Source organism: Trichosporon asahii (assembly GCF_000293215.1).
Source record: "Trichosporon asahii var. asahii CBS 2479 unplaced genomic scaffold scaffold00050, whole genome shotgun sequence".
NCBI lineage: Eukaryota > Fungi > Basidiomycota > Tremellomycetes > Trichosporonales > Trichosporonaceae > Trichosporon > Trichosporon asahii.
In genome coordinates this window covers 1,256,593-1,280,566 of record NW_014040874.1, presented here as the reverse complement: position 1 = coordinate 1,280,566, position 23,974 = coordinate 1,256,593, and the positions used below count along the sequence as shown (strand labels likewise).

General features: G+C 60.4%; 10 protein-coding genes and 1 non-coding gene across 11 annotated transcripts; 4 read left to right on the top strand and 7 right to left on the bottom strand.

The window, feature by feature from the left end:
• Window positions 1-673: 673 nt before the first annotated feature.
• A1Q1_01668 (uncharacterized protein) lies at window positions 674-1,092 on the bottom strand (the record flags this gene model as incomplete). The annotated part of the gene is made up of 3 exons (XM_014324707.1): window positions 674-732; window positions 788-928; window positions 1,005-1,092. The coding sequence occupies 3 exons, from the start codon at window positions 1,090-1,092 to the stop codon at window positions 674-676; spliced, it is 288 nt and encodes a 95-aa protein (XP_014180182.1).
• A 330-nt stretch (window positions 1,093-1,422) lies between these two features.
• Window positions 1,423-5,809, top strand: A1Q1_01667 (Ran GTPase activator; the record flags this gene model as incomplete). Its single annotated transcript, XM_014324706.1, has 11 exons — window positions 1,423-1,469; window positions 1,516-1,653; window positions 1,842-3,402; window positions 3,457-3,609; window positions 3,674-3,836; window positions 3,892-3,935; window positions 4,054-4,128; window positions 4,295-4,642; window positions 4,734-5,511; window positions 5,553-5,718; window positions 5,770-5,809. 11 exons carry the CDS (start codon window positions 1,423-1,425, stop codon window positions 5,807-5,809), a joined length of 3,513 nt encoding a protein of 1,170 aa, XP_014180181.1.
• A 39-nt stretch (window positions 5,810-5,848) lies between these two features.
• Window positions 5,849-6,591, bottom strand: A1Q1_01666 (mRNA processing-related protein; the record flags this gene model as incomplete). The annotated part of the gene is made up of 4 exons (XM_014324705.1): window positions 5,849-6,014; window positions 6,110-6,198; window positions 6,361-6,480; window positions 6,577-6,591. 4 exons carry the CDS (start codon window positions 6,589-6,591, stop codon window positions 5,849-5,851), a joined length of 390 nt encoding a protein of 129 aa, XP_014180180.1.
• Window positions 6,592-6,830: 239 nt separating this feature from the next.
• Window positions 6,831-9,146, top strand: A1Q1_01665 (uncharacterized protein; the record flags this gene model as incomplete). The annotated part of the gene is made up of 4 exons (XM_014324704.1): window positions 6,831-6,834; window positions 6,880-6,912; window positions 6,956-6,976; window positions 7,021-9,146. The coding sequence occupies 4 exons, from the start codon at window positions 6,831-6,833 to the stop codon at window positions 9,144-9,146; spliced, it is 2,184 nt and encodes a 727-aa protein (XP_014180179.1).
• Window positions 9,147-9,252: 106 nt separating this feature from the next.
• A1Q1_01664 (uncharacterized protein) lies at window positions 9,253-10,260 on the bottom strand (the record flags this gene model as incomplete). Its single annotated transcript, XM_014324703.1, has 3 exons — window positions 9,253-10,013; window positions 10,070-10,145; window positions 10,201-10,260. The coding sequence occupies 3 exons, from the start codon at window positions 10,258-10,260 to the stop codon at window positions 9,253-9,255; spliced, it is 897 nt and encodes a 298-aa protein (XP_014180178.1).
• A 362-nt stretch (window positions 10,261-10,622) lies between these two features.
• On the top strand, window positions 10,623-11,365 carry A1Q1_01663 (uncharacterized protein; the record flags this gene model as incomplete). Its single annotated transcript, XM_014324702.1, has 5 exons — window positions 10,623-10,698; window positions 10,736-10,801; window positions 10,966-11,060; window positions 11,141-11,212; window positions 11,261-11,365. The coding sequence occupies 5 exons, from the start codon at window positions 10,623-10,625 to the stop codon at window positions 11,363-11,365; spliced, it is 414 nt and encodes a 137-aa protein (XP_014180177.1).
• Window positions 11,366-11,512: 147 nt separating this feature from the next.
• A1Q1_01662 (uncharacterized protein) lies at window positions 11,513-12,694 on the bottom strand (the record flags this gene model as incomplete). Its single annotated transcript, XM_014324701.1, has 2 exons — window positions 11,513-12,476; window positions 12,537-12,694. 2 exons carry the CDS (start codon window positions 12,692-12,694, stop codon window positions 11,513-11,515), a joined length of 1,122 nt encoding a protein of 373 aa, XP_014180176.1.
• A 276-nt stretch (window positions 12,695-12,970) lies between these two features.
• Window positions 12,971-13,091, bottom strand: A1Q1_t353. The gene has a single exon. It is a non-coding gene; the product is annotated as a tRNA-Pro (tRNA).
• Window positions 13,092-13,569: 478 nt separating this feature from the next.
• On the top strand, window positions 13,570-15,844 carry A1Q1_01661 (uncharacterized protein; the record flags this gene model as incomplete). Its single annotated transcript, XM_014324700.1, has 4 exons — window positions 13,570-13,746; window positions 13,922-14,442; window positions 14,495-15,380; window positions 15,599-15,844. 4 exons carry the CDS (start codon window positions 13,570-13,572, stop codon window positions 15,842-15,844), a joined length of 1,830 nt encoding a protein of 609 aa, XP_014180175.1.
• A 272-nt stretch (window positions 15,845-16,116) lies between these two features.
• On the bottom strand, window positions 16,117-16,561 carry A1Q1_01660 (uncharacterized protein; the record flags this gene model as incomplete). The annotated part of the gene is made up of 2 exons (XM_014324699.1): window positions 16,117-16,304; window positions 16,354-16,561. 2 exons carry the CDS (start codon window positions 16,559-16,561, stop codon window positions 16,117-16,119), a joined length of 396 nt encoding a protein of 131 aa, XP_014180174.1.
• A 1,457-nt stretch (window positions 16,562-18,018) lies between these two features.
• Window positions 18,019-22,659, bottom strand: A1Q1_01659 (uncharacterized protein; the record flags this gene model as incomplete). Its single annotated transcript, XM_014324698.1, has 1 exon — window positions 18,019-22,659. The coding sequence occupies one exon, from the start codon at window positions 22,657-22,659 to the stop codon at window positions 18,019-18,021; it is 4,641 nt and encodes a 1,546-aa protein (XP_014180173.1).
• Window positions 22,660-23,974: the final 1,315 nt, after the last annotated feature.

Below are 23,974 nucleotides of genomic sequence, written 5' to 3'. Positions count from 1 at the left end.
CGCCGCACGCGCAAGTCGGTCGCTGCCTCCGAGCTCGGCGTCGACAGCCCGATGCGCGTCACGCGCAGCCGGAGCAAGGCCCTGACCACGGACGACGAGAGCAACTAAGCGTCCAGCGATCTGCTGCCAGGTTTGAGGAGCTGCGAGCCGCACGGCTCGAGCAACTCGCTCGCCTCGCTCACACCTTGCCTCAACGGCACAGGCTCGGCCCCAGTCTAGGCCACTGTCTCCCTATATAGCCACGATCTGACGACAAACGATACCGTTAAAAGGATACCCGCTTGATAGCTACTGTATTAGACCGTAATTAGTGGCCGCGCATTCATCTGTGCTGATCTATGCATGTAGTGTTGCGGACGGGCGAGCGAGACGAGCGCGAGAGCCAAATGGGACGGTCTGGCACATAAATATGCGATGACGATCAACTTACCATCCCTCTGGCGAAGAACATACAGATCTGGCAGGGTCAGAGATGCGTCAGAGCCAGTGTACATTAGTCTATGCATATCCACGTCCTCTCCTCTCAAGCTCATCCAAGTACAATCAGATACAATATGCTGTTGCCTGTCAGCTATCGATCTCAGAGACCTTCGCAGCGAACTTACAAGGCAATGTTAACCACGATAAGGGGTACTGTGATTCGTCAGCATCTTCCCTCCCTTCGTCGTTCCAGTTAATCGTGCACAGTCGCGATACGATGCATGTGATCGTCTTCCCCCGAGGCACCGAGGGCTCAAACCCGAGCGCTCAACGGAGCGAGTCGAGGTCATCTGGACCGTATACTCACTGCGCAGAAGCGTCCGCACCGCCGCGATCAGGTTCACAGCCTTGGCCTTCATGCTCTGTCCCTCCTGTCCGAACGAGTCGGGGTTGTCGACGCTGCCAAAGCCGGCGTTCGCGTTCGGGTTACCAGCGGTGGACCACCCAACTGTGCGTCAGCTGAAGTGCGCCTAACGACAGCGTTAGTCCTCTCAGTGATTTCATAGAGGTCATGAGATACGCACTCCTGGCGAGGAATCGCTCCTCATTCAGAATCGCGACCGCGTTCACGAGCAGAAGCGTGATCTTGAAGATGTACCCGAGGCCGAACATGGCGACTCAAGTGTTCGTGATGTCGTCCGTCCGAAGGTTCGAAAGCGAGGTTCTGTTTCGAGGAAGCGGGGTATGCGGGTCGTGAAAGGCGAGAGAGGGTCGCACTGCTGCAAGTGTTTTCGTCGTTTCGGCCGTCGCTGTCGAAGATGAGCTGGAAGACAGCACGAGACAAGATGACGAACGCGCTTGACAGGTTGGGCCGGCCACGTGGCGAGCACTGATGTTCGTGCCTGAGGACCGAAATCCAGTCACCCATTGTCCAGCGGCAAACCCTACTTGCGTCATGAAGCGCCGTCAAAACAATATTGCCTCTTTCTCACCTTCGCGGCCATGGACGACAACTCGGACGACGAGCGTCACGAGCGCGCTCTTGGAGGGTGAGTTGCAGCTTTCACGGCCCGTGCCCTATTAGCTAACGTCCAGCTTCGGCGCGTTCGGTGCTGCAACGCCCGCCGATCCCGGCCCGCCGCCGCGCGCAGGCGACAACGCGGACTTTGACGCGCACTTTTTCGATATCTTCGGCGACGTCGATGACGGCGTCGACTACCATGAATTGCGTCGGTATGTCTTCCTCCCACTCCTCATTTCTCTTTCTGACGAAACAGAGCAGCATGGCGTACATGGAAGGTGGCGGGGCCGAGTGCTTCCGCGTCCAACTCGCGGCACCTGACCGAGTCGCGCGGCCGGTCGCAAGAGGACGATGATCTGGCCAAGTGAGTTTGCAGGGCCGTAGTTGAACTGACATCCAGGGCCATTGCTCTCTCAATGCAAGACCAACAGGCCACGGGCCGCGCCGACGATCCAATCGTGCTTGACGACGACGACGATGAGCTTCAGGCCGTCCTGGCCATGAGCAAGGCGGAAGCAGAACAGACTACGCCCCGCAAGCGCGCCCGCTCAGAAACGCCAGAGGAGGAGCGTAGGCAGATAGCACAGTACGTTTGTCTTCTCTCCCTTTCCGCTGTCTCCTCACGAGAAGCAAAGCTGACATCCAGGGCCATCGCTGCCTCCCGGAAACGAGAGGCGACTCCGTACGACAGCGACTCGGACGGCGAGATCGACCGCATGAACGCCGCCCTCGAAGCTTCGCGCAAGGAAGAGTTGGAGCGCCGCAAGCGTCTGCGCCTTGATAGTGGCTCTGCAGCCGGTTCCGCCCCGTCCACGCTCCCCAACAGTCCTGCCCCTGAACGACCCGCCGAACCCGCTCGTCCAGTCGGCCTCGGGGCGTTGGGTATCGACCGCGCTCAGATGGAGAAGGAACGTCTCGCCCGGCTTGCCGCCAGGCAGAACTCGAACGGTGAAGGGGCAGCTAAGGACTCCCCTGCGCCCGCTTCCAACCCTCGTCCCCCGCCTTTGTCGCGACCCGGCCCTTCCTCTCGCGCTGGACCTTCCTCGCCACCCAGATCGCCCCAAAGCGACCACCCGTACCAGGGTCGCGGGCCCTTCCCTCGCGACGCCGCTGGGGAGTACTACCTCGACGGAGAGCTGCGACACGTCGCCCTCAAGATCGGCAAGGCGACCGGCGATCCGACGTTTTCCCCTCGCGACGTGTTTGGTAACGTGAGCTCCGGGATTGTTGGTATAGCTGACGCGCAGCCTGAACAGATTGACTTCCTTATCATGTCTTCCTTTTGCTGGGATGGCATGTTCATGGACTCGGGCTTCCTTCCCCAGACCGACTTGTGCCCGACGATCCGTGTTTGCCGTCCTCCAGGCGACCAGTGGGACCGGCGCCGCAAGTCTGGCAAGTTGACCATCAGCGACGAGGGCGAGGTGCACATCTACCCGGACATGGCGGGGAAGGATGGGTATGGTTACGGCGGCTGCAGGCTACTAACCAGCAGGAGTGAGCACCAGAAATGGGCCTTCGTCTTCTACAAGACGGGCCGGCTGCGCGTCGCAATCATGACCGCCAACATGGTCGACTACGACTGGGAGCGTATTGAGAACACGGTCTTCGTCCAGGACGTCCTCCCTAACAAGGCGGGCCACTCGCCGGACTGGCACCTCCCCGACTTCCCGCAGCAGTTTGCCGACCTGTTCAAGCATCTCAAGATCCATAAGGGGATCGAGTTCATGCGTCAGACACACCCGCTCGGCAGCCAGGTTCCCATCTCGTCTGACCCGAGCTACACCGACTTTGGCAAGTGGGATTGGTCGCGCGTCAAGGCGCGGCTGGTCATCAGCATTGCGGGCAAGTATGAGGGTTTCCATGACATGAGCAAGTGGGGTATCGGCCGCCTCGGACAGGTCGTGCAGGAGGAAGGATGGCTGCCCGGAGCTGGCGAGCGTGTGGTGGCGGAGTACCAGGTACGCTGTTGAAAGTTGTGCTTGAGCTGACATCAGGGGTCGTCGTTGGGAAAGTATGGCATGGACTGGATGCGCAACTTCTACCAGTGCGTTTGTGGGAAGGATTTGAAATCCATCGCGGCACTGCCGAAAGCGACCACTTGGCCGCCTATGAAGGTCGTCTTCCCCTCGCTGGCGACGGTGGACGCTAGCATCGGCGGAAGAGACGTGAGTTGATCTTTCCTCCGTGATAACTGACCTCTCAGGGTGGCGGGACCATGTTTTGCGGTAGCAACTACAAAAACGAGAAGACCAAGCCGCTGCTGCACGACGCAAACTCGAAGCGCGGCGGTGTGCTGATGCACTCGAAGATGCTGATTGCAATGTTCGAGCCGATCCCGACGACATTGGGAGCGTCGGGATCGTCCAAGGCAGTGGGAAAGCAGAAGGCGAAGGTTAGCGATGTCGGCGGGTGGTTCTATGTCGGATCGCACAACTTCTCTCCCGCAGCTTGGGGAACGTTGAACTTCAAGAACAAACCGCCAACCCTTAATGTGAGTTGTGAACGGGGCCCGGCAATTAACACCAGATCAACAACTATGAGCTTGGTATCATGCTTCCTATCCGTAAGCCCATCTCTTCTTTCGGCAACTGACGGCAGCGCGTCAAAAGGCCCAGAAGGTGGCTTCTGCGATCGCGCCACACTCGCGCCCCCCTCGCAAGTACAGTTCTGATGATGAGCCCTGGGTAAGCTAACCAAAGCATCGAGTGCAAGCTGACTCAGCAGAACATGAAGAAGCACTTCAATGATTGACAACCCCTTGTAGTCTAGACCCATCCGTTATGCATGTACACACTGTAGATCTGTCCGTGTCTTATCTGCCAGTCGATCGATCGCCCAAAGGCGGTTTAGGTTCCGCGGGTACAGTCAGGCACGACCGAGGCAGCGGTCCGTGCGCTCGAGCGAGACACTCCCTATGACGAGGAACCAACTTTTTGCCGCCCAGGACAACAGGTCTTACCACTTTTGTTGTTGTCTATCTTGAGATTAATCATCATCGACATGTCTTCGGCAGACGGCAAGGTCTTCTCTATCGTCGGCAAGAACCTCAAGGCCAACACCAAGGCCGACCTCGAGCCGTACCTCACCGAGCTCGCCGAGCTCCCGGACGTCGAGGAGGTCCACTTTGGCGGCAACTCTCTCGGTGTCGAGGCGTGCGAGGCCCTTGCTGCTGTCCTCAAGGAGAAGAAGAGCCTCAGGGTAAGCTGGGAGGAGTGATCCGGTAGCTGACAACCAGGTCGTCGACCTCGCCGACATCTTTACTGGTCGTCTGATCTCGGAGATCCCGCAGGCTCTTTCCGCGCTTTGCGATGCCCTCATCGACCACGAGGGTCTGGTCGAGCTCGACCTCTCGGACAATGCCTTCGGTGGCCGCTGCGCCGACGCGATGACCTCCTTCCTGAAGAACAATGACGTCTACCAGGTCATCAAGCTCAACAACACTGGTCTCGGCCCCGAGGGCGGCAAGGTTATTGCCGGCGCTATCCTCGAGCTCGCCAACCGCCTGAAGGAGGAGGGCAAGACGAGCCAGCTCCGTACCGTTGTGTGCGGACGGTCGCGTCTCGAGAACGGCTCGGCCTCGGTCTGGGCTGACGCCTTCGCGGCTCACGGCGGTCTCAAGGAGATCCGTATGCCCCAGAACGGTATCCGCATGGAGGGCATTGAGGCGCTCGCCAAGGGTCTCGCGCACAACAAGGACCTCGAGCACCTCGACCTCCAGGACAACACCGCCACCCGCTCCGGCACCCGCGCCCTCGTCCGCGTCCTCGAGAACTGGCCCAACCTCCGCCACCTCAACCTCTCCGACTGTCTCCTCGGCAAGGCCGGAGGTATCGCTCTCGGAACCGCCCTCGCCAACGGCAGCAACCCCAAGCTCGAGAGCCTCAAGCTCCAGTACGGCGAGTTTGACAAGCGCACCATCGAGCTCCTCTCCACCGCCGTCGCCCAGCACCTGACCAACCTCACTGAGCTCGAGCTCAATGGAAACCAGTGCGACGCCGAGGACGAGGCCATCGAGGAGCTCCGCAAGGCGCTCGCTCTCCACGGAAACGAGGACGCCCTTGATGACCGTAAGTACCAGCTGGATGGTTGCGACCCAGCTAACCCTCAGTCGACGACATGGAGGAGCCCTGCTCGGACGAGGAGGACGAGAGCGAGGAGGAGGAAGAGGAGGAGAAGGAGGCCGAGGAGCAGGAGACTCCCGAGGGCGAGGACGACGGCGTCGCCGCCGGCGTCTCGGACGGCAAGCCCCCCATCTCCGACAAGGAGGCCGACGAGTGAGTATCTTTGCAGCTAAAGTGGCCTTGGAGTTCTAGCTAACATCCCAGCCTCGCCGACGTGCTCGCCGGCACCCACATCAACAAATAGACGCGCTTCCTGTAGATGGCTTGTCATATGTAGGCATTGTTACTTATCCACTTTAATTCTCTCTGTGATTTGATGAAACGGGTCCTCGGTCACTCCAGCCCTGATGAGCGGCGCCTTCGTTAGCGGCAGAAAGTCTCGCTGTCGACCCTCAGTGGCAACGAGCACACCTGTCATGGCAATGATGGGATATCGTGGCATAGCCATACTGCAGTACTAGTCACACCTGGGAACATGGGCTCTACATCTTCTAGTCTTTCGCTTCACTGGAGAGTTAGCAAGGCGGATGCAGAAACAGCTTACCGAATGTACAGGACGTTGTTGCAACGGATGAACACCTCGCCGAGCTGTCCATTAGACTTTCCGTTCTCCATCTCCTCAGCTCCGGTAAGCTGTGAATGTCAGCTTACAATGCCACCGATACGTAGCTTAGGCGAACGAGCTGCGGCGGGTGAAGACATGGGACGCGCGCAGTCGACCAGACAACAACAATAGTCCGAGTCCTGCCGTACCGAGCTTCCATCCTTCCCGCTCCAGCCCTCTCTTCCACGCACCTGCAGGTTGAAGTATCCGTCTGTTGAGACGAGGAAGCCGCGGTACTCCAGGCCCCACTTGAGCTTGACCGTCACCGTCTTTCCAGTCAGGTCCTGCAGAAATGGTCTCGGGTTGACGGGCTGCGAATGTCAGCTACAATCGGGAAGCGTCCCACAGCTGTCACAAGCTCAGAGGAGCCTCAGTCTACTCCGAGAGATCATGGATCCTCAACATACCTTGACTGCCGACATGATGGATGGTGTTGACGGTTGTTGACGGTCGCGACGATCAGCCTTGTTGCTTCACTTTTCGTCAGAGGTGACACAAGAGCGACGTGATGCTTCATTTTGAAGTAGGCCCGGGAGTAAATTCCACGCCTAACCATGACATCAACGTGCAGGCGCGCCAAACTTCAGATCACCACCGCCTGCATCTCAGAGCATCATCAACCTTCGAATCCAGCATCCCATCCGTCCATCGCGACCACAGCATGTGTGAGTGCTAGCTTTGTTGGCTTCCAGGGTAAAGCTCACGTTCAGCTGGATTATCTGGTTTCGGCCAGGCCAACAAGCGTGAGTTGCGGACCTCACGCGCTTAACTGACAAACAGCTGCAGGAGGTTTCTCGTTCGGCGGTGGTGAGTTGCTATCTCATCTTCCGTGATCAACAACTGACAAGCAGCCTCGAACACGAACACGACGAATACGGGAGGCAGTCTCTTCGGTGGTGGCGCGAACGCGAGCTCGGGATCGAGCAGCGGCGGTCTGTTTGGCCAGGCGAACAACAATAACAACGCTTCGACGCCCGCCGCGGGCGGCTCCACTGGCGGATTGTTCGGCAACACGCAGTCATCTGCGCCTGCGTCTGGCGGTCTGTTCGGTCAGAAGCCTGCCGCCTCGGCCGGCGGCAGCCTCTTCGGCGGCGGTGCGACCTCCACCCCGCCAGCATCCTCCACTCCCGCGACCGGTGGCAGCCTTTTCGGCGGTGGATCGACTACGCCTGCCGCTGGTGGCGGTCTCTTCGGCCAGAAGCCGGCCACGCCCGCCGCCGGATCGGGATCGACGACGCCTTCTCTCTTCGGCCAGCCTGCTGGCGGTGCTGCGGCTCCCAAGCCCGCTGGAGGACTTTTCGGATCGACGACGCCGGCGGCAGGCACGCCCCCCGCCGGCGCTAGCACGCCTGCTGCCGGAGGAAGCCTGTTTGGCGCGAAGCCCGCCGACAACTCTGGAACGACGACGCCCGCGAAGCCGCTCTTCGGCGCTCCCGCTGCGTCTACGACGCCGTCATCGGCTCCGCCTGCCGGAGGCAGCCTGTTCGGAGCCAAGCCCGCGACAGGAGGAAGCCTCTTCGGAGGTGGTGCTAACGCTTCGTCTTCCTCGACTCCGGCGGCCCCGGCTGCTCCCGCGTCTGGAGGTAGCCTCTTCGGTGCCAAGCCCGCTGACAACGCTGCCAGCGGCAGCTCTACCCCCGCCGCTGGCGGTGGCCTCTTCGGTGCTAAGCCTGCTGGTAGCACCGGCACGACGCCGGCCGGCAGCTCCACGCCCGCAGGTGCCCCTGCTGCCGGAGGGTTCAGCCTCTTTGGCGCCAAGCCTGCTGGATCGACCGACGCGCCCAAGACAGACGCCGCGAAGCCGGCCGGTGGACTCTTCGGTGCCCCTGCCGCTTCCTCGACCACACCAACGGATGCCTCGAAGCCCGCTGCTGGTGGACTCTTCGGTGCTCCGAAGCCGGCAGAGGAGAAGAAGGACGGAGCTGCCACCCCCGCCGCTCCCGCTGCGCCGGCCGCTGGTGGCTTCAGCCTGTTCGGCGCGAAGCCCGCTGAGAAGAAGGACGAGGAGAAGAAGGATGGTGCTGCTGCCGCTGCCGCCCCTGGAGGCGGATTCAGCCTGTTCGGCGCCAAGCCTGCTGAGGAGAAGAAGGACGGTGCTGCTACCCCTGCCGCCCCGGCCGCTGGAGGGCTCTTCGGTGCGCCGAAGCCCGCGGAGGAGAAGAAGGACGGAGCCGCTACGCCGGCAGCTGGTGGTAGCCTGTTTGGCTCCAAGCCCGCTACTGGCGCTGCCACCCCCGCCGCGACCGCCAGCATGGCTGGCACCGGCGCTGCGACACCAGCGACCAAGCCTGGAGAGACTGCGGCTGCCGCTCCGACTGAAGGTGCCCCGTCTATTCTGCGGGGCAAGACGCTTGAGGACATTGTCGACGGCTGGCAACGTGACCTGGACGAGAGCGTGAAGATGTTTGACAAGCAGGCGGGCGAGGTGCGCGAGTGGGACACTGTGCTTGTGCGGAACGGCAACCAAATCGCGGCTTTGCACCGACAAGTGCTTGATGCGCAGGCAAACCAAACCGCGCTCGATCGCAACCTGGACTACATCGAGTCGCAACAGAAGCAGCTCGACAACATGCTGACGCACTACGAGCGGGAGATCTCGACGTTCATGGACAAGGACACGAAGCCGCTCACGGCCAAGATGCCGGCTGACCGGGAGCGCGAGAAGTCGTACGCGCTCGCCGAGGACCTGAACAAGCAGCTCGACGACATCAGCCGCAACCTCTCCCAGATGATCGACGAGGTCAACAAGCTCTCGGCCGGCAACCCCGGCGTTCAGCAGGCGCCCGACGCCATCACTGCCGCCGACGCGCAGACCCAGCTCCCCGACGACCCCATCAACCAGCTCTCCGCCATCCTCGGCGCGCATCTCCGCGCCCTCCACAGCATCGACGCCAACTCGACCAAGCTCGGCGCCAAGGTCGACGAGCTCGAGACGAGACTCGGACAGGGCAAGGGCTTCGGCTCCCCCAGGCGATGAGAGACGTAGCATTAGTGAGACTTGTAATAGATATCCCGAATGCAGAAACATATATAGAGCTCTACTAGTTCTAGCGAATTAATGATACATGCGTCGTTCTTCCCTCTTACGCGTCGCCCTCGATCTTGTCACCCTGCATCGCCATTGCGCGATCCGGTGACATGCTCGGGGACCGCGACACGTATCTCGCCCTCGTGTCGCCGACCTCTCCCTCGTCTTCAGAGTCACTCCGGCTGGGTGAGCGGGAGACATATCGACTCCTATCACTGCCGCTGTCGCTCGGCGTCCGACTTCGGCTCCTTCCGCGACGGAGATCCGGCGAGCTCTCCCTCGAGCTAGCGGGCGACTTGTCCCGCGGGTCGTCGTCCAGCAGCGACTTGCGCGGCGGCAGGCCCTCAACTTCCTCGAGGACGGAGCGCTGCGTCAGGCGCGGCAGGATGATATCGCACACGCGGTCCTGCGTCAGGAGGTCGTCGATGAACTCGTCAAACGTCGTCAGGTAGTACCCGCCCACTTGCCGGTAGCGCAGCTTGCGGTAGTCCTTCATTAAAGGCTCGAGGATCTCGTACACTTCGATACTCCGGAAGGTGAGGCGGATGTACATTGCGGCGAGCGCGCGGAGATACCTGATGATGTCAGCTTGTATGACTCTCTCGAAGCTGTGTGTGGATGCCAGCGAACCATCCGCGTGGTAACAAGCATATACAGCCCGAACTCTGTGATAACTCACTTGAATTCCTCTGCAAGCAGATACTCGAACAGGATCTCCTTCTCGGGCTGGATCTGCAGCAACTTCAGGAGGAGGCACATGAACGGCGTCGGCGTCTGGCGGTCGTACACGCCTCCAATGGCGTGCAGCGCAATCGCCTTGTCGATGAGCGACTCAGCTGAACATCAGCTCTTGACCAAGACGACCAGCTCACCATTCAGCGCGAAGCAGCGCTCCTTCCAATACAGCGAGTCGTAGATACGGGCGCGGATCACTTTCTCAACGAGGTTCTGGATGTCAACTAGGGAAAATGGTCACCACACCAGCAGGGAGAATCAAACGTACCTGCGGGTCCATGCCGTGGACGGCCTTGACGCCTCTCGGCGTCAGATCCGTGGAGGCCATTGTTGATTGCTGACGATGACGGAGTGCGAGGAAGGCGTGACGATCGTGAGGAGGCGAAAGTGGAGGGACCAAGGGGAAATGTTGATCTCTGATCTGGCTCCGCTTTCACGCGCTTCAGCCAGGGCGGCGTCATGTCTGCTGGATGCAACTTTGACGGGTGGCCCTGGTGCATGTATTTAGCTTTTGCCGCTCGAGGCTAAACACATGACCATTGTCACAACACCACATCGTCCATTCATTCCATCGGCTGTCATCTCAGATACCCCACCCCCACACAGCCCACCCAGACAACACCCAGACTTTACCGGTCCAACCAACACACGCACACGCACTCTGCATAATCGAACAACAACCACCGCACCATGTCTGACCGCGAGGGATTCGGAGGGGATGACGAGCATACCCTCCCCAAGGCGACCGTCTTCAAGCTCATCTCTGGTACGCTAAGGAAACTTGGTGATAGCTGACAGAACAGAGATGCTGCCTGAGGACCTGAGCTGTGCCAAGGACACGAAGGAGATCATCGTTGACTGCTGTGTCGGTGAGTCAATCAAAAGCAGCTCCACTTGCAGCCATCCACACGCTTGGAGCGGAATTGACAGTATACGATGCCTCCGGATCGTCTGCGTCCACTCCGCTGTGCAAGGATGGTTACCGCTCCTTCACAAAAAGCTCTGCAAGAAGTTTCCAAAGCTGACGTGACAGAATGGATCAAGCTCATCTCCGCTCAGAGCAACACAGTGTGCGAGGAGAGCAGCAAGAAGACGATCTCGCCCGAACACGTCATTGAGGCTCTGAAGGTGGGTTGGCGACGATCGACAGAGTGGTGTTGGAGCGAAGCTTGCATCTCAGCTGGGAGTTGAGACCCTCAAGCTGACAGCAGCAACTCGGCTTCGAATCGTTCATCCCCGATACAGAGGACAGCCACGCCGAGTTCAAGCAGAGCCAAAAGGTGTGTAGCCGTTATTCCCCGTGGTAGCTGACAAGCCAGGACCGCCAGCGCAACCAGCCGGACACGAACGGCATGACGAACGAGCAGCTCGAGGCGCTGCAGGAGGAGTTGTTCAAGAACTCGCAAGCGCGCATGGCCGCCGCGGCAGAGTAAGCGGGTGGATTTTAGACTGTAGCTTCTGTTGTACAATATGCACGCACGATGCGCCTATAATGCCTGAACAAAAGTGAAGTAGTGCATGCGGGGCTATGATTGTTATATGAGGGTTATTGTGGGCGGGGCGGTGTCGCCGTGCTGTGTCTAGTAGTCTCCGAAGTCATCGCGGCGTCCACGCTCGCGGCCAAAGTTGAACTGCTCGCCACTGTGCTCGTACTCGCGACCACCGTGCTCATACTCGCGATCGCGGTGGTTGCCGTACGTGCGCACGCGCTCCCGCTCGCGGAAGAATGTGCCGCGCTCGAAGACCTGCTGCTCAATCTTGTGGTCGAGGGCGATACTCTTCTCGAGCCCGGCGAGCATCTCGTAGGCGTCCGGTCCCCACGCATCCGGCTTCTCGAGCATCTCGGCACCGACCTGCTGCACGACGTCCTCGACGACACGGTTCGTGAACCTGTCCCAAGCAACGGCGGCACCCTCCATCTCCTTGACGGCCTGGAACACGCCCTTCAGGTCACGGAAGCACTCCCAGCGCACGCGGATGAGCTCGTTGTACGCACTCGTCTGGCAACCGGCGATGTAGCTCTCAACACCCAGGTTGCGCGCATGCTCGAACATGGCGAGGGCGAGGTGCGGCGCGTCCAGCTGGCGGAGATGCGAGATCAGCGCTCCAAGAGCCTTCGGGTACGTCTTGGGCCAGGTGGGGCCAGAGCTCTGGCTCCCGTGGAGGGCAACGGCACTCGGCATCGGCTCAGGGCTGCTCTCCTCAGGCTTGAAGACGTTGTCCTCCGCCCACGCGAGCACGTCGGCCGGCGTCCGCTGCGCCGCCAGGTCCTCAACGAGAGCGTCGATCGCTGCGTTCAGCTCCCGCGAGTCGTCCTCCTTCCTCAATCGCACCGCGGGCATGCGCGTCATCGCCTCCCACGACGCCGTCACCTTGCTCGGCCCGAAATGGCTCCGCTCGAGGTCCTGGAATATCCGCCGGAGACTGTCGTTGAACCGCGCCTTCTCAGCGTGCGTCGGGCCTGATCGTCGCCCGAACTTCTTCTGCGGCGGTCGGCGCGAGGATTGTGTCGGTGTCGGCGGAGCATCGTTCAGCGCTGCCGCACTTAGGTTAGCTCACACGTTCATCAGAGGATCTTACGGTGTGCGGATCACGCGCTCCCACAGAGTGTCGAGATCAGAGGTCGACGCTTGGGAGGTTGAAGGGGCGGAGGGGGCGGTGGAGCTCGAGGACTCGGAGGGCACCTCTGTCGAGAAAGCGCGGGTCGAACGCAGGACGCCGCAGCTGCAGCGCGTCACTCGCAGAGCCTTCTGGGCGAGCATGGTAGCGTGTGGTGGTCGTTAAGGAGACTCGGAGACGATGATCACCGATCGGGTCTCGAAATTGTCGAAGGGCAAGTAGCGGGCGGCAACATTTGCCCCGAGTCACGTGAAGCCTAGATTCACCGAGATTCGAACTTCTTAGCGCCCTTGGCCACCTCCACCGCCACTCGACGGCCAACTTCAATCGTCATTTTCTCAGTCTACACTGACCCAATCTTCACTTTTCTTGCACCTACGGACAGATCTGGGAGTGGGGAGCATAAAGAGAGCAAAAAAGGTCCTCGCCGGGATTTGAACCCGGGGCCACTCCCAATCGCTGTTCAAAGAACAGTTGGAGGCAAAGCTCAAGATGTTAGATCACCCTAAGAGAGTATGATAACCACTACACCACGAGAACGTCCGAAGACATGTAGCTGATTGCTCTCCGCGTCAACGCCCATGTTCTGTCTCTCAGAATATTGATTGTTTGTGGCACACACGGCCGAGGACAATGCGTTCGTCACACGATGAGACCAGAACAAAGGCAAGGCAGTAATGATGCTGTACACGTGAGCGGTGAGGAATCCCATTCCTGCCCCCGCCGTTGAGGGCAGATCTCTCGCTTCTCCGCGCCCGTCATCGCCTGATCCGGCCAGCCTTGTCCACCCATCGGGCTTACGGAGCGGTGCGAACCCCTACATTGTCGTTTCTGGCTGTGAGCATCTGCTTGTGCGGCTCCATGAGAGTGGGGAACTAGGAGCTGCATCAGCGAACATGTTACAGCATTGTGACGGGTCGAGGAACAGGTCATCGTGTGCAGTGCTCTAGGCATATAAGCTATGTAGCTATCCTGCCGATTGATCTCTACCCAACGACAAACGCCAAGCAACTCCGCAATGCCGAAAGCGAAGAAGAGCAAGGGCAAGGGCAAAGAGAGAGCCGTGAGCCCGGACGTCGACAGCCCCCGTTTCCGCGCCAAGCCGTACCGGTGGGACAAGCTCGGCGAGCCCATCAGCAACGCGGACGGATGGGCTAAGACGAACAAACGCGACAAGCAAAAGTCAGATCTGATGGTGAGTTTTGTCCTCGACCTCGGCTGACACCCTATAGGCCATTTGGCTGTCTTCGGGGGACTTCAACATTCTTCCGCCAGAGCTCTACTGCGACCGGTGCAAGCATGCCCGCTGGCCGTGCATCTACAGCCGGGGCACTTCAAGCGCATGCTGCAAAGGCTGCTCCCACTCCAAGCTTAAGTGCACCCGCTCGCTCGACCCGACTCCCCTTGTAGTTGAACTCACGAAACAGGGGTATTGCAACGTTGACAGGAAGTTGGCCAAGCGGTCTGGTCTGCCGACGCCACCGAACCATACGCCCTCGGGCTCCCAGGCTTCGATGTCTGTCTTCTCGGCAACCCCACCGAGCCAGGCTGGGACACACGCTTTGACACCAGACGCGACGCCAGGTGCGACACCGACCCCGACGCCACTTCCGCGCGTAATCCTCAGGGCCCCCGGCTACACGCCTGTCAGGCCCTTGGAGCACGTGAGCCACAGTGAGGAGACAGATGACGATGCGATGGAGGTTGAAGCGTCTGTCGCCCCGCGCACGCCGGTGCTGCCTCGGGGTACCGCTGAGCCTTCTCGTCATCTCCCGCCACTCCAATCTCTCAACCGAGGTGTTAGTCCCGATCGTCGAGTTACCTCTCTACCCGCCATCAGCCAGCCTGTCACTCCTGAGAACCGCTCATTCCGTTCCCGTACCTCTGCCTAGTGGTTCCCCGACGCCTGAGCGACGACAGGAGTTCATGACTTCCCCTCACAGCAGCCGCACACCTACTCCCGAGACCCCATCTCCTCCCCGCCCCCAGAAACCTGCCATTTCCGTCGTCACTGTGTTCTCCTCGCCTCCCGGCGCCACGCGATTCGCTCACTTCCCCGGCGAGGATTCAATCCTCCTCCGACCCGGCGACGGCCGTGTCCCATTCCTCATCCCCTACGCACCGAATGAAGACGATGCGCGACTCGTGAATCAGCTTGGACCTGAGCCGTGCGTCGCCTGCAGCCATGAAGATGTCCCCTCCGTGTTCGGTAACATATATGTTCCTAAGCAGGGGTGGGGGATCGTCGGCGCTCCGCCTTGTCTGCGATGCGCAGCCGTCGGACGCACATGTACCTGGCGGATTCACAGCAGTGACGGATTCTTCGCCACGTCGCGACTCAACTTTGTCGTCCTCGACAGTCCCGGAGTGACGGGCACAGGAGTCTTTGTGAAGGCTTCCGACATTGAGGCGCACTCGCACGGCGAAATTGCGGAAGCCTTGCACCGAGGGGAGGGTGAGGTGTTCGAATCCGCGTGGTTCACTGTGCTCCCAACCCTTCTCAGTTTGTGGGAGCAGTACGATCTCGGCGCACCGGATGCCGACGCAAAGGCGCCACACTTCTGCACAGCCAACATTCTGGCCGAGGACCGCCGGCCCCGTCCCCCGCTGGCTGAGGTGGTCGAAGCTCTCCGTGGTCGCGAGATTTATACTCCTGATCTGGTCAGCGACATCCTGCGCCGTCTCCCCTACACCGAGAATGGCATGGAGGCAGGTCTACTTCGGGCCGGGGACGAGTGGGGAGCTTGGAGTTTCACCCATGGCGAATTGTGCCTCTACCTCCGTGACACGCCTTCCCATCGCCAGTGGGACTCAAGGGAGCTCGAGAAAGTGAGGCACACCCTCTGATTTGTGCTAACAGCAGCTGTTCCTTGGTGAAGAACCACGCTACATGCGCGACCGAGACGTCCCCTTCATGCACTGGCCTCCGCGTGCTCCCACGCGCCTGCCCGTGTCGAACGTCGCGGTGCGATACCTGAACGTAAGTCGACGGCCGGTGTCGGCCGGTGCAGGTGGCACTCAAGTGGAGGTGTGCTGACGGATCCCAGGTCGAGTCTGTCGACATGGCGCCTGCGATGGTGCACGCTGTTGAGTGTGCTTTGATCGGCACTGAGCTTCCAAAGAGTTGGGAGTGGGATCACACGAAGCTCATCCGCGAGCGGCACCGCTCGCTCCTTGCCGATGACGCTGAGAGGGGCGCGGCGCTGTATGAGCTCTTCCGCGCCGACTTGGGGGCTTGCGAGATGGCGGTCCAGTTCGCCGCTCAGAGCCCCGGCATTATCCAGCTGAACTAGATATCTAGACTTGTTGTTGTTCCCTTTGCATGCAGTTCTGTTGCTCCGTCAGTGACAGGGAAGTGCGGCTTACTGTACACTCATACATGCTATCGAGAACTATGGGTCAAATGGAACTATGCAAAGGCTGTGGGGTAGTGCAGTGGAAGGCGACTGTTTTGATTGATTTTTGGTGGATAAGGGGAAATGAAATGTGAGTGTGGAACGAGTATATGCAGTGTTTGATGGTCGTTTTGTGGTTGGGATGGTTAAGGAGATGTGTTTGCTAGGGTCTACTCCTCCTCCTCCTCAGAGGACGCGCCCATGTTGCGCATGCGCTGGGCGTTGTCGTACTTGTAAGCCTGGGCGGGCTGGAGGCGGAGGTTCTTGTCAACCATGAGGTGCTTGCCCATGAAGAAGACGCCGAGGCAGCACACGAAGGACACGAAGGCGACGAGCGGGTAGACGTCGACGGGAACACCTATGAAGAGTCAGCGTGGTGATTCCACTACCTTTCAGATTGGACTCACGCTTAAGGAAGGGGATGATCTCGTCGAAGCCACGACGAACCTGGTTGTCGAGCTCCTTCTTGGTAGCGGTCGCGTTGCGGCGAGCAACGGTGGTGGAGAAGCTGCGCGTGGCAGGGAAAGCGCGGGGGATGGCGCGAGCGATGGGCACGGCACGAGGAGCCACCTTGGCCGAGGCGCGGAGGGAAGAGACGAACACGTTGGCGAACATTGTTGGCTAGGTGTGCTTGGTCGTATATAGCGGTTGTTGAAGGTTGTCGTAGGTTTGACTGCTGTCTGATGCTCCTCCCCGACACCCAACAGTCTGCTTATATATCCATTGCAGCGTCTTGGAACGACGCAGAACACTGCGTCGACGAACATGTCGATCTCCGGTCGCTGCCGAGCCCTGCTCGCAACAACGTCGATCCGAGCTTGCGTCCGCGGCCACAAGAGTGCCATCGTAGCCGGACCATCGCCAGTCCGAATCTCGTCACCACCACGACTCCGAACATAGTCAGCAATCCGAATCGCAGACGCCGGTGCCACACAAGTTACCGACTCTTTCTCAGGGATCTTCACGTGCACCACGTGCAGCTCTACAAATCGCAAAGATCTCACTCGGGTGCTGCCGGGAGGTTATTACTGATGCGGTTGCTCTGAGCCCTGGAAGACCTAGAAACCCTGAGAGCTGAGGTAAGACTTTGGCTGGGGGCGATAAGAAATGACCGAAATGGTCTCGGAACACCTCGCACACCGCGAAATGGACGCCGAGATGAGTAATGCGGCACGCCTCTGGGGACTGCATGGCTGGTATCTCGGTGTTCCGAGTTAGATTCTTCGTAGTGAGCTCGGACTCGCGGGGTTTGAACTGGTCGCTTAGGCCTGGCCTGGTCAACCCCTGGACTCAAGTGGTGCTGCGGTGATAGCAGTCACAGTTGCCATGGAGACGCCCGTGTCAGCCAGCAGGCCTTGAGCCGACACTCGAACGTGCAGTGTACCGGGCTTTGACTGTTAGGGGCTGCGGTGTCCTTCTACGCCAGTGTCACCACCAAGCCTGCAGTCGTCAAAGCCATCAAAGCCGTCAAAGCCGTCAAAGCCATGAAAGCCAGCGACAGCCTCGTGGCATTTACTCACTCACTGGAGCGTACCTCCGCCACCGCACTTGCCCACTACCTCCATCTTGGCCAATCGCTCTTCGTCTGCAATTAGCTCGGATCGAGCATTCGGAACAGATATGAGTCGTGGTCTGAACCACCCAATGCATGTGCGCCCCAACCACAGCCACCTTTACTTGAACCCCGGCCACTATGAAGGAAGTGCAGGCTGAACGTCGGCTGGACCGAAGGCTGGCGACCCGGACTCTGCTCCCCGCCAATCAAGGCCAAGTTGCGGCCGCCGATCCCCCGGCCGGCCCGGCCCCGACCTGGCGAGAACGCCCTTCAAGATGTACAGGGAAGATCGACATTTGAGTGATCTGCATGCATTACTGAATACTAGCGCTGCTGATGCTTACGAGAAGTGTAATTACGTGTTGCAGACTCTTCACGCAGGGAACGTGTGGTATCGACACGTTGCTGGCAGAGAGACGCTTCATACATTCATCTGACAACTATTTCGCGTGTTTACCATACTTTCAATTATTATAATTGTTGAATCGATTTAGCTACGGACTGATGAACGATCGGCCTACTGGCCGCCGCCGCCGCCGCTGTTCTGGTCGTTCTGGTCGCCCTGAGCGCCGGTGTTGTCGCCGCCCTGGCCACCACCGCCCTGGTTGTTGTTGCCCTGGTCCTGATTGCCAGAGTTCTGGTCATTCTGGTCACCCTGGGCACCAGAGTTGCCGCCCTGGTTCTGGTCATTGTTGCCAGCGTTGCCGGTGGACGACTGGGCGGCAGCGGCAGAGGTGGCGGACTGAACGATCGAGCTGGCAGCGGAGGTCGCGGACTGAGCCTGGTTCTGGGACTGGACGGCAGAGGAAGCAGACGTGGCAGCCGAGGTGGCTTCCTGTACGGCAGAAGTAGCCGCCGAGGTCGCGGAAGACGCCTCGCTGGCGGCGCTGTTCTGGACAGACGAGGCGGACTGCGAAGCCGAAGTCGCCTGCTGCTCAGCAGAGGTTGCAGCCGAGGAAGCCTGCTCCTGAGGAGTGCTGGGCGTAGCGCTAGGCGTGGCCGACTGGCTCTGGCCGCTGCCGCCAGTGTTACCGCCGCCCACGACGCCGCCGCCGCTGTTGTTTCCGCCTTGCTGGCCCTGGTTTTGACCCTGACCGCCGGTGTTGGTGCCGTTCTGGCTGTTGGTGCCGTTCTGCTGGACCCACTTGATCTCGATACCGGGGCACACGGGGCGCTTGAGGTGGTCACCATACTCGGTCACAGCCCAGATGATGACGCCGTTGGCCCACGCGGAGCCGGCGTCAGCCCAGCGTCCGACAGGGTCCGAGGACTCGGCACCGGTAGCGTTCAGGCTAGCGGGAACGGTGCCGTTCGCGCCCTTGTACTCTCCAGTCTTGTTCAGCTGCGTCATGGGCAGCTGGTCGAGAACGCCAGCGATCTTGCCACCAGTGTGGTACCATGCGCAGAAGGAAGCCTGGAGGTAGCGCTCAGCAATGTCGGCGGCAAGGGCCTTGGGCCAAGGAAGTTGAGCCGTGGACGAGCTGTTGGTCGACGATGAACTGTTGGTCGAAGAGGAACTGTTGGAGGCCGTGCTGTTCTGAGCAGGGACAGCGGGGAGTCTGGCCTCGAGAATGCCGAGTTGACCGGGGGCAACCTGACCGAAGACAATCTCGGTCATGTTCGGGCCGGCGACACCAGCGTTAGGGTAGCGCTTGGCGAGGTTCTCAAAGGCCTGGATAGCAGCCCAAACGTGAGGCGGGTGAACGTTGGGGAAGTCCCAGCGGAGACCGGTCTCAACGAGCGAGGCGGGGATGGGCGCACCGGGGTACCTGTTGAGGACGTGGAAAGTACCTGAGGCAATCTTCTGGGCAGTGGTCTCGTTCATGGACGAAGGCGTGATGTTCTGCCACAGAGGGAAGTAGCCGGCAGGAGTAAAGGCGGAGGAGCGGTTGTTCGAGGTCGTGTTGAAGTCGTAGAAGAAAGCCTTGCTCTCGTCCCAGTTGAGGTCGAGGACAGCCTGAGTGTAGTTCTGAGCCAGCTGCTGGTGGTACTCGACCTTGCCGCGGATTGTCTCGTTCTTGACCTTGCTGAGGTCGTCCTGCTGAGAGTCCGAAGGACCGAAGATCTGGCCACCCTGCTGCTGCTGGTCGCCACCCTGCTGCTGCTGGTCGCCACCCTGCTGCTGCTGGTCACCGCCCTGCTGCTGCTGGTCACCACCCTGTTGCTGCTGATCGTTGCCATCACCCTGGGCACCGCTGTTTTGGTCATTACCGTCGTTGCCGTCACCCTGAGCGCCGTCGTTCTGGCGGCTGAAGATGCGGTAGAAGCGGTCGAAGCGGCGTGCAAGCCAGCTGCGGCGCTGGCCACCACCTCCCTGGTTGCCCGAGTTCTGGTCGTTCTGGTCGCCTTGAGCGCCAGAGTTGTCGCCTTGGTTCTGGTCGTTGTTGCCGTCGTTGCTGTTGTCACCACCAGCCTGCGAGGCAGACGGCTGAGGGGCAGCGGACTGGGAGCCCGAGGGTTGAGAACCAGAATTCTGGTCAGACTGGTCACCCTGGGCACCAGAGTTGTCACCGGAGGGCTGAGCACCAGAAGGTTGAGCTTCGGAGGGCTGAGCACCGGAGGACTGAGCCTCGGAGGGCTGAGCACCAGAAGGAGTGGCAGAGGCAGAGGGCTGCTGAGCGTCGGACGACTGAGAGCCAGAGTTCTGGTCGGACTGGTCACCTTCGGCACCAGAGTTGTCACCAGAGGTCTGGGCGGCGGAAGGCTGAGTGCCAGAAGACTCGGTGCCAGAGGGCTGAGCGCCGGAGGACTCAGTACCAGAGGGAGTAGCAGAAGGAGTGGCAGAGCCCTGGTCACCAGAGTTGTCGCCAGAGTTGTCTCCACCACTCTGGTCGCCGCCCTGCTGGCCCTGATCGCCAGTGTTTCCACCACCAACAGCACCACCACCACCGGACTGATCGCCGTTGTCACCAGAGTTTTCGCCTTCGTTGTTGTCGTTGCCGTTACCGGTACTGTTCTGGGACAGGTGCTGGTCGTACTGCCTGTAGAGCTCGGCAACAAGCCTGTGGTCTCCGGCGAGAAGCGCGTTGAGGTCGACAGGGACGATGGCGCGGACGTTGAGCGACTGGAGCTGGTCTTCGACCTTGGCCATGGTGGCGTTCATTCTGGCAGCCGTGTTGTTGGCAGCCGCACCGCCACCGGTGGTGCTGTTGGCACCACCCATACCGAGGGTGTCGTTCAGAGTCTTGGGGTGCATGAGCCAGCGGGACGAGAAGTCAACACCGGACTCGGAGCCAGAGGTGAGCTCAGCGTAGAGCTCATTCTTGGCGCTCTTGTTCAGGTTGCGGTTGCCCTCCACCAGTTCGTAGTCGGGAATATACGCCTCGGGGCGGGGAGCGTTGTTAGGCGCACTGTAGTGCGCGACTGTGTGGCTCTTGTTTGTCCAGGGCGAAGTGACCTGGATCGTGCGCCACTTCTGCCACCAGTCGAGCTCCTGCTCGATGAGGGGAAGGGCACGGCCGAGGATCTCCTTGTCGCCGGTGTCGCGGACGTAGTCGGCGACCATCTGAGTGAAGACGGGGGGCTGAGAGCGGTTCAGGTAGTACTTCCTGCCACCGTTGGGGATGAAGCCGAACTTCTCAATCTCCTCCATCATGTTCTCGATCTGGTCCTTTGCGGTTTCGTGAAGGCCGGAGCGGACGAGGCCCTGCTGGATCCAGTAGCTGTCCCAGTAGTACGCCTCACGGTACCTGTCGCCAGGGACAATGACGGTGTTGTTGAGAGGAACAAGCGAGCTCGAGCAGTCGTCATTGTCGTTGCCGTCGCCGCACTGGTTTGACTCGTTATGCTTCATCGCAAGGTCTTTCCAATGCTCATTGACAACCTTCGCGAAGCCCTTGTACACGGGTTCCTTGATGTTGTTAAACGAATCGGGGTTTTCCTCGAAGTCTTCAAGGTCCGCCGGCTCGAACTCGACGCCTTCGGGGCCGAAGTTGGACTTGACAAAGTTGGCGATCTGTCCGACCTTCAGATTGTTGTTGGCAACAGAGCCGGGGCCAGTTGTGTCCTGCGGTTGGGTCTGGTTCTGCGGCTGGGTCTGGTTCTGCGACTGGGTCTGGCCTTGCTGCTGAGTCTGACCCTGCTGCTGAGTCTGGCCCTGCTGCTGAGTCTGGCCCTGCTGCTGCTGCTGGCGCTTCCGCCTCTGGCCCTGGTCGTTGCCGCCGGATGAGGATTGGGGCGGCGGAGCCTGGCCTTGCTGCTGGCCTTGGTTCTGTTGCTGGCTAGGGTCGTTGCCCAGGTTGTAAAAGTCGTTGAAGATCTGCTGAGCGGAGCCCTTGGTCGGCTTGTCGACGAAGATCTTGGAATCGGGGAAGATCCCGCTGAGCTGCACGTCCTGCAGAAGCTTGTCGGCACAGTAGGTGACATTTTGACCGTCGGCGCACCACCACTGCTTGTCGGGCGGGTTGTCCTGGCCAGGAATAACCTTGTTGGGGTCGTCGACCTGGGGCACGGCGGGGACGTAAGGGTTGGTGTTGTTGCTGTTGCTACCACCGCCGCTGCCGCCTCCGGTGCCTCCACCGACGACGCCGCCTCCACCACCTCCACCCGTGGCAGAGGCAGACGGAGTCTGGCCCGCGGCGCTGGCCGATGCAGAGCTGAGAGACTGTGCGGCACCAGAGGCAGCGGAGCTCGCCGAAGCGGAGGCACTCCCGACACTCTGGGAAGCCGAGCTGAGGGATTGCATGGCGCCGGAGGCTGCGGAGCTGGCGGAGGCGGAGCTAGCACCGGCACCACCACCGACGACTCCGCCATTGCCTCCCTCGGTCGGTTGTGCCTGGTTGCCGGTCGGGGTGGCGCTGGCCTGAGCCGATTCGGTCGCTTGAGAGGCAGCGGAGCTCATGACAGCGGACTCCTGGGAGGAGAGGCTGGCTCCGGAAGCCTGCGCATCCTGTGACTGGACAGAGGCGCTCTGTTCGGCCGAAGAGGCTGTCGCGGAAGCAGCGGAGGCGGTCTGCTGCGCATCTTGAGCATTCGAAGTGGCGCTGGCCGCCTGGGCCTCGGCGCTGGAAGCCTGGGCGCCGGCAGCCGAGGTGGCCGCATTGCCGGCGCTCGCCGCGGCGTCGGTTCCCTGCTGGACCGCATTGGAATTCTGGTTGTCTGCCTGGTTCTGCGCTACAGCGCTCGAAGCGCTGAGCAACAGTGGAAGCAGTCTAATCATGCTGTTGATGAACTGCTAGGCTGAAGTATTACGGGGCGGCTCATTAACGCCGCAGCCTCCATTATATATCATGCACCAAGCTGGCATCGGAGCGGTGGTGTCGAGGACTGCGAGGGCTTGGGGGTCGAAGGTCTTGGAGCAGGGCCATCTGGGAGAACATCGGCGTAACGTCGCCACTTGTTCTGTACCTAGCTCTTGGTCAGTGAGCCCCAGGTGTAGCAAGCCAGCTATGTCAGCGGTCAAGAATTCATCATCGCCGAAGAGGATGGCAAGCTGAGCCTCAGCATGACATGAGCGCTGAGGGCCTCAGCGCTCTTGGCGGCATGATCCAAACGTCATGGCAGCGTCGTTCGTCAGCTTCACTGACGGCCTCGGCAGCACAACCTGAGCGCTCGGCTCGCTGGTATTGCAAGGGCTGCTGAACTGGCAAAGTCACCCTTGCTGCTGCCGCCGGTCCAGTTTTCTAGATTTCACGACGACCCTGTGCGACGTCGGTCCCTGCTCCCAGGAACTGCCAGAGGAATCCCCGGTTCGCCGGAGTGACGGTGAAGCGGCCGAATCGCTGAAGATCTGACGTTGAGAGGGATGTGGAGGATGAGAGGGACATAATGAAGGAACATGCGGCGGCGGGGGCCCGAGGGTCGAGCATCAAGGTACGGAGGCGGCCGAACCGCTCCAAGTCGCCGAGGCAGAGTCACCTGGCCCTGCGACCGCGATGCTCGCAGTACTCGATGACGAGGACAGAATGAGTGAATGGCGTATCCTGAGGGAGACGGAGTGGAGGTGACCACGCATTCCTCGTCCCTGCTGAGCGCCGAGTCCACCTGGTCCAAGGTCAAGACAGCGAAGCACAAGGTCTCCATGCCAGTGCCGGTAGTGAACTGATTGCTCATATAACGAGAAGGAACCAGATCGCCTCTGAACGCTGGTCAACAAGGTTGCGGTCAGCGAGGAGGAGGTGTTGGGGTAGACGATAGGCAGCAAAAGGAGGAAGGCGAGGAAGGCCAAGTATAGCGAAGTACGGCCGCCGACCGACGCTTAGATGAAGAGGAACGGCCGTGACGAGTGGAGTAGGCGAGCGGCGCGATTGCGGCGATCCAGAACGTTGGGTCTAAAGGGCTTCTGCAGGAAGTGAATGCCGACACGGTCCCCTGGGCCCACTGCAAACCTCGCAAACTTGGGGAAAACCTAGGCTCTGAGCCGACGAGGCTGGCGAGGACTGGCGCACACGTGCAGCGGCTAATGGGACATGTGTGCCTCGTTACGTCTTGAATGATGAGGTCCGTGGTGGGCGGAATGCAAGCGGACAAAGATG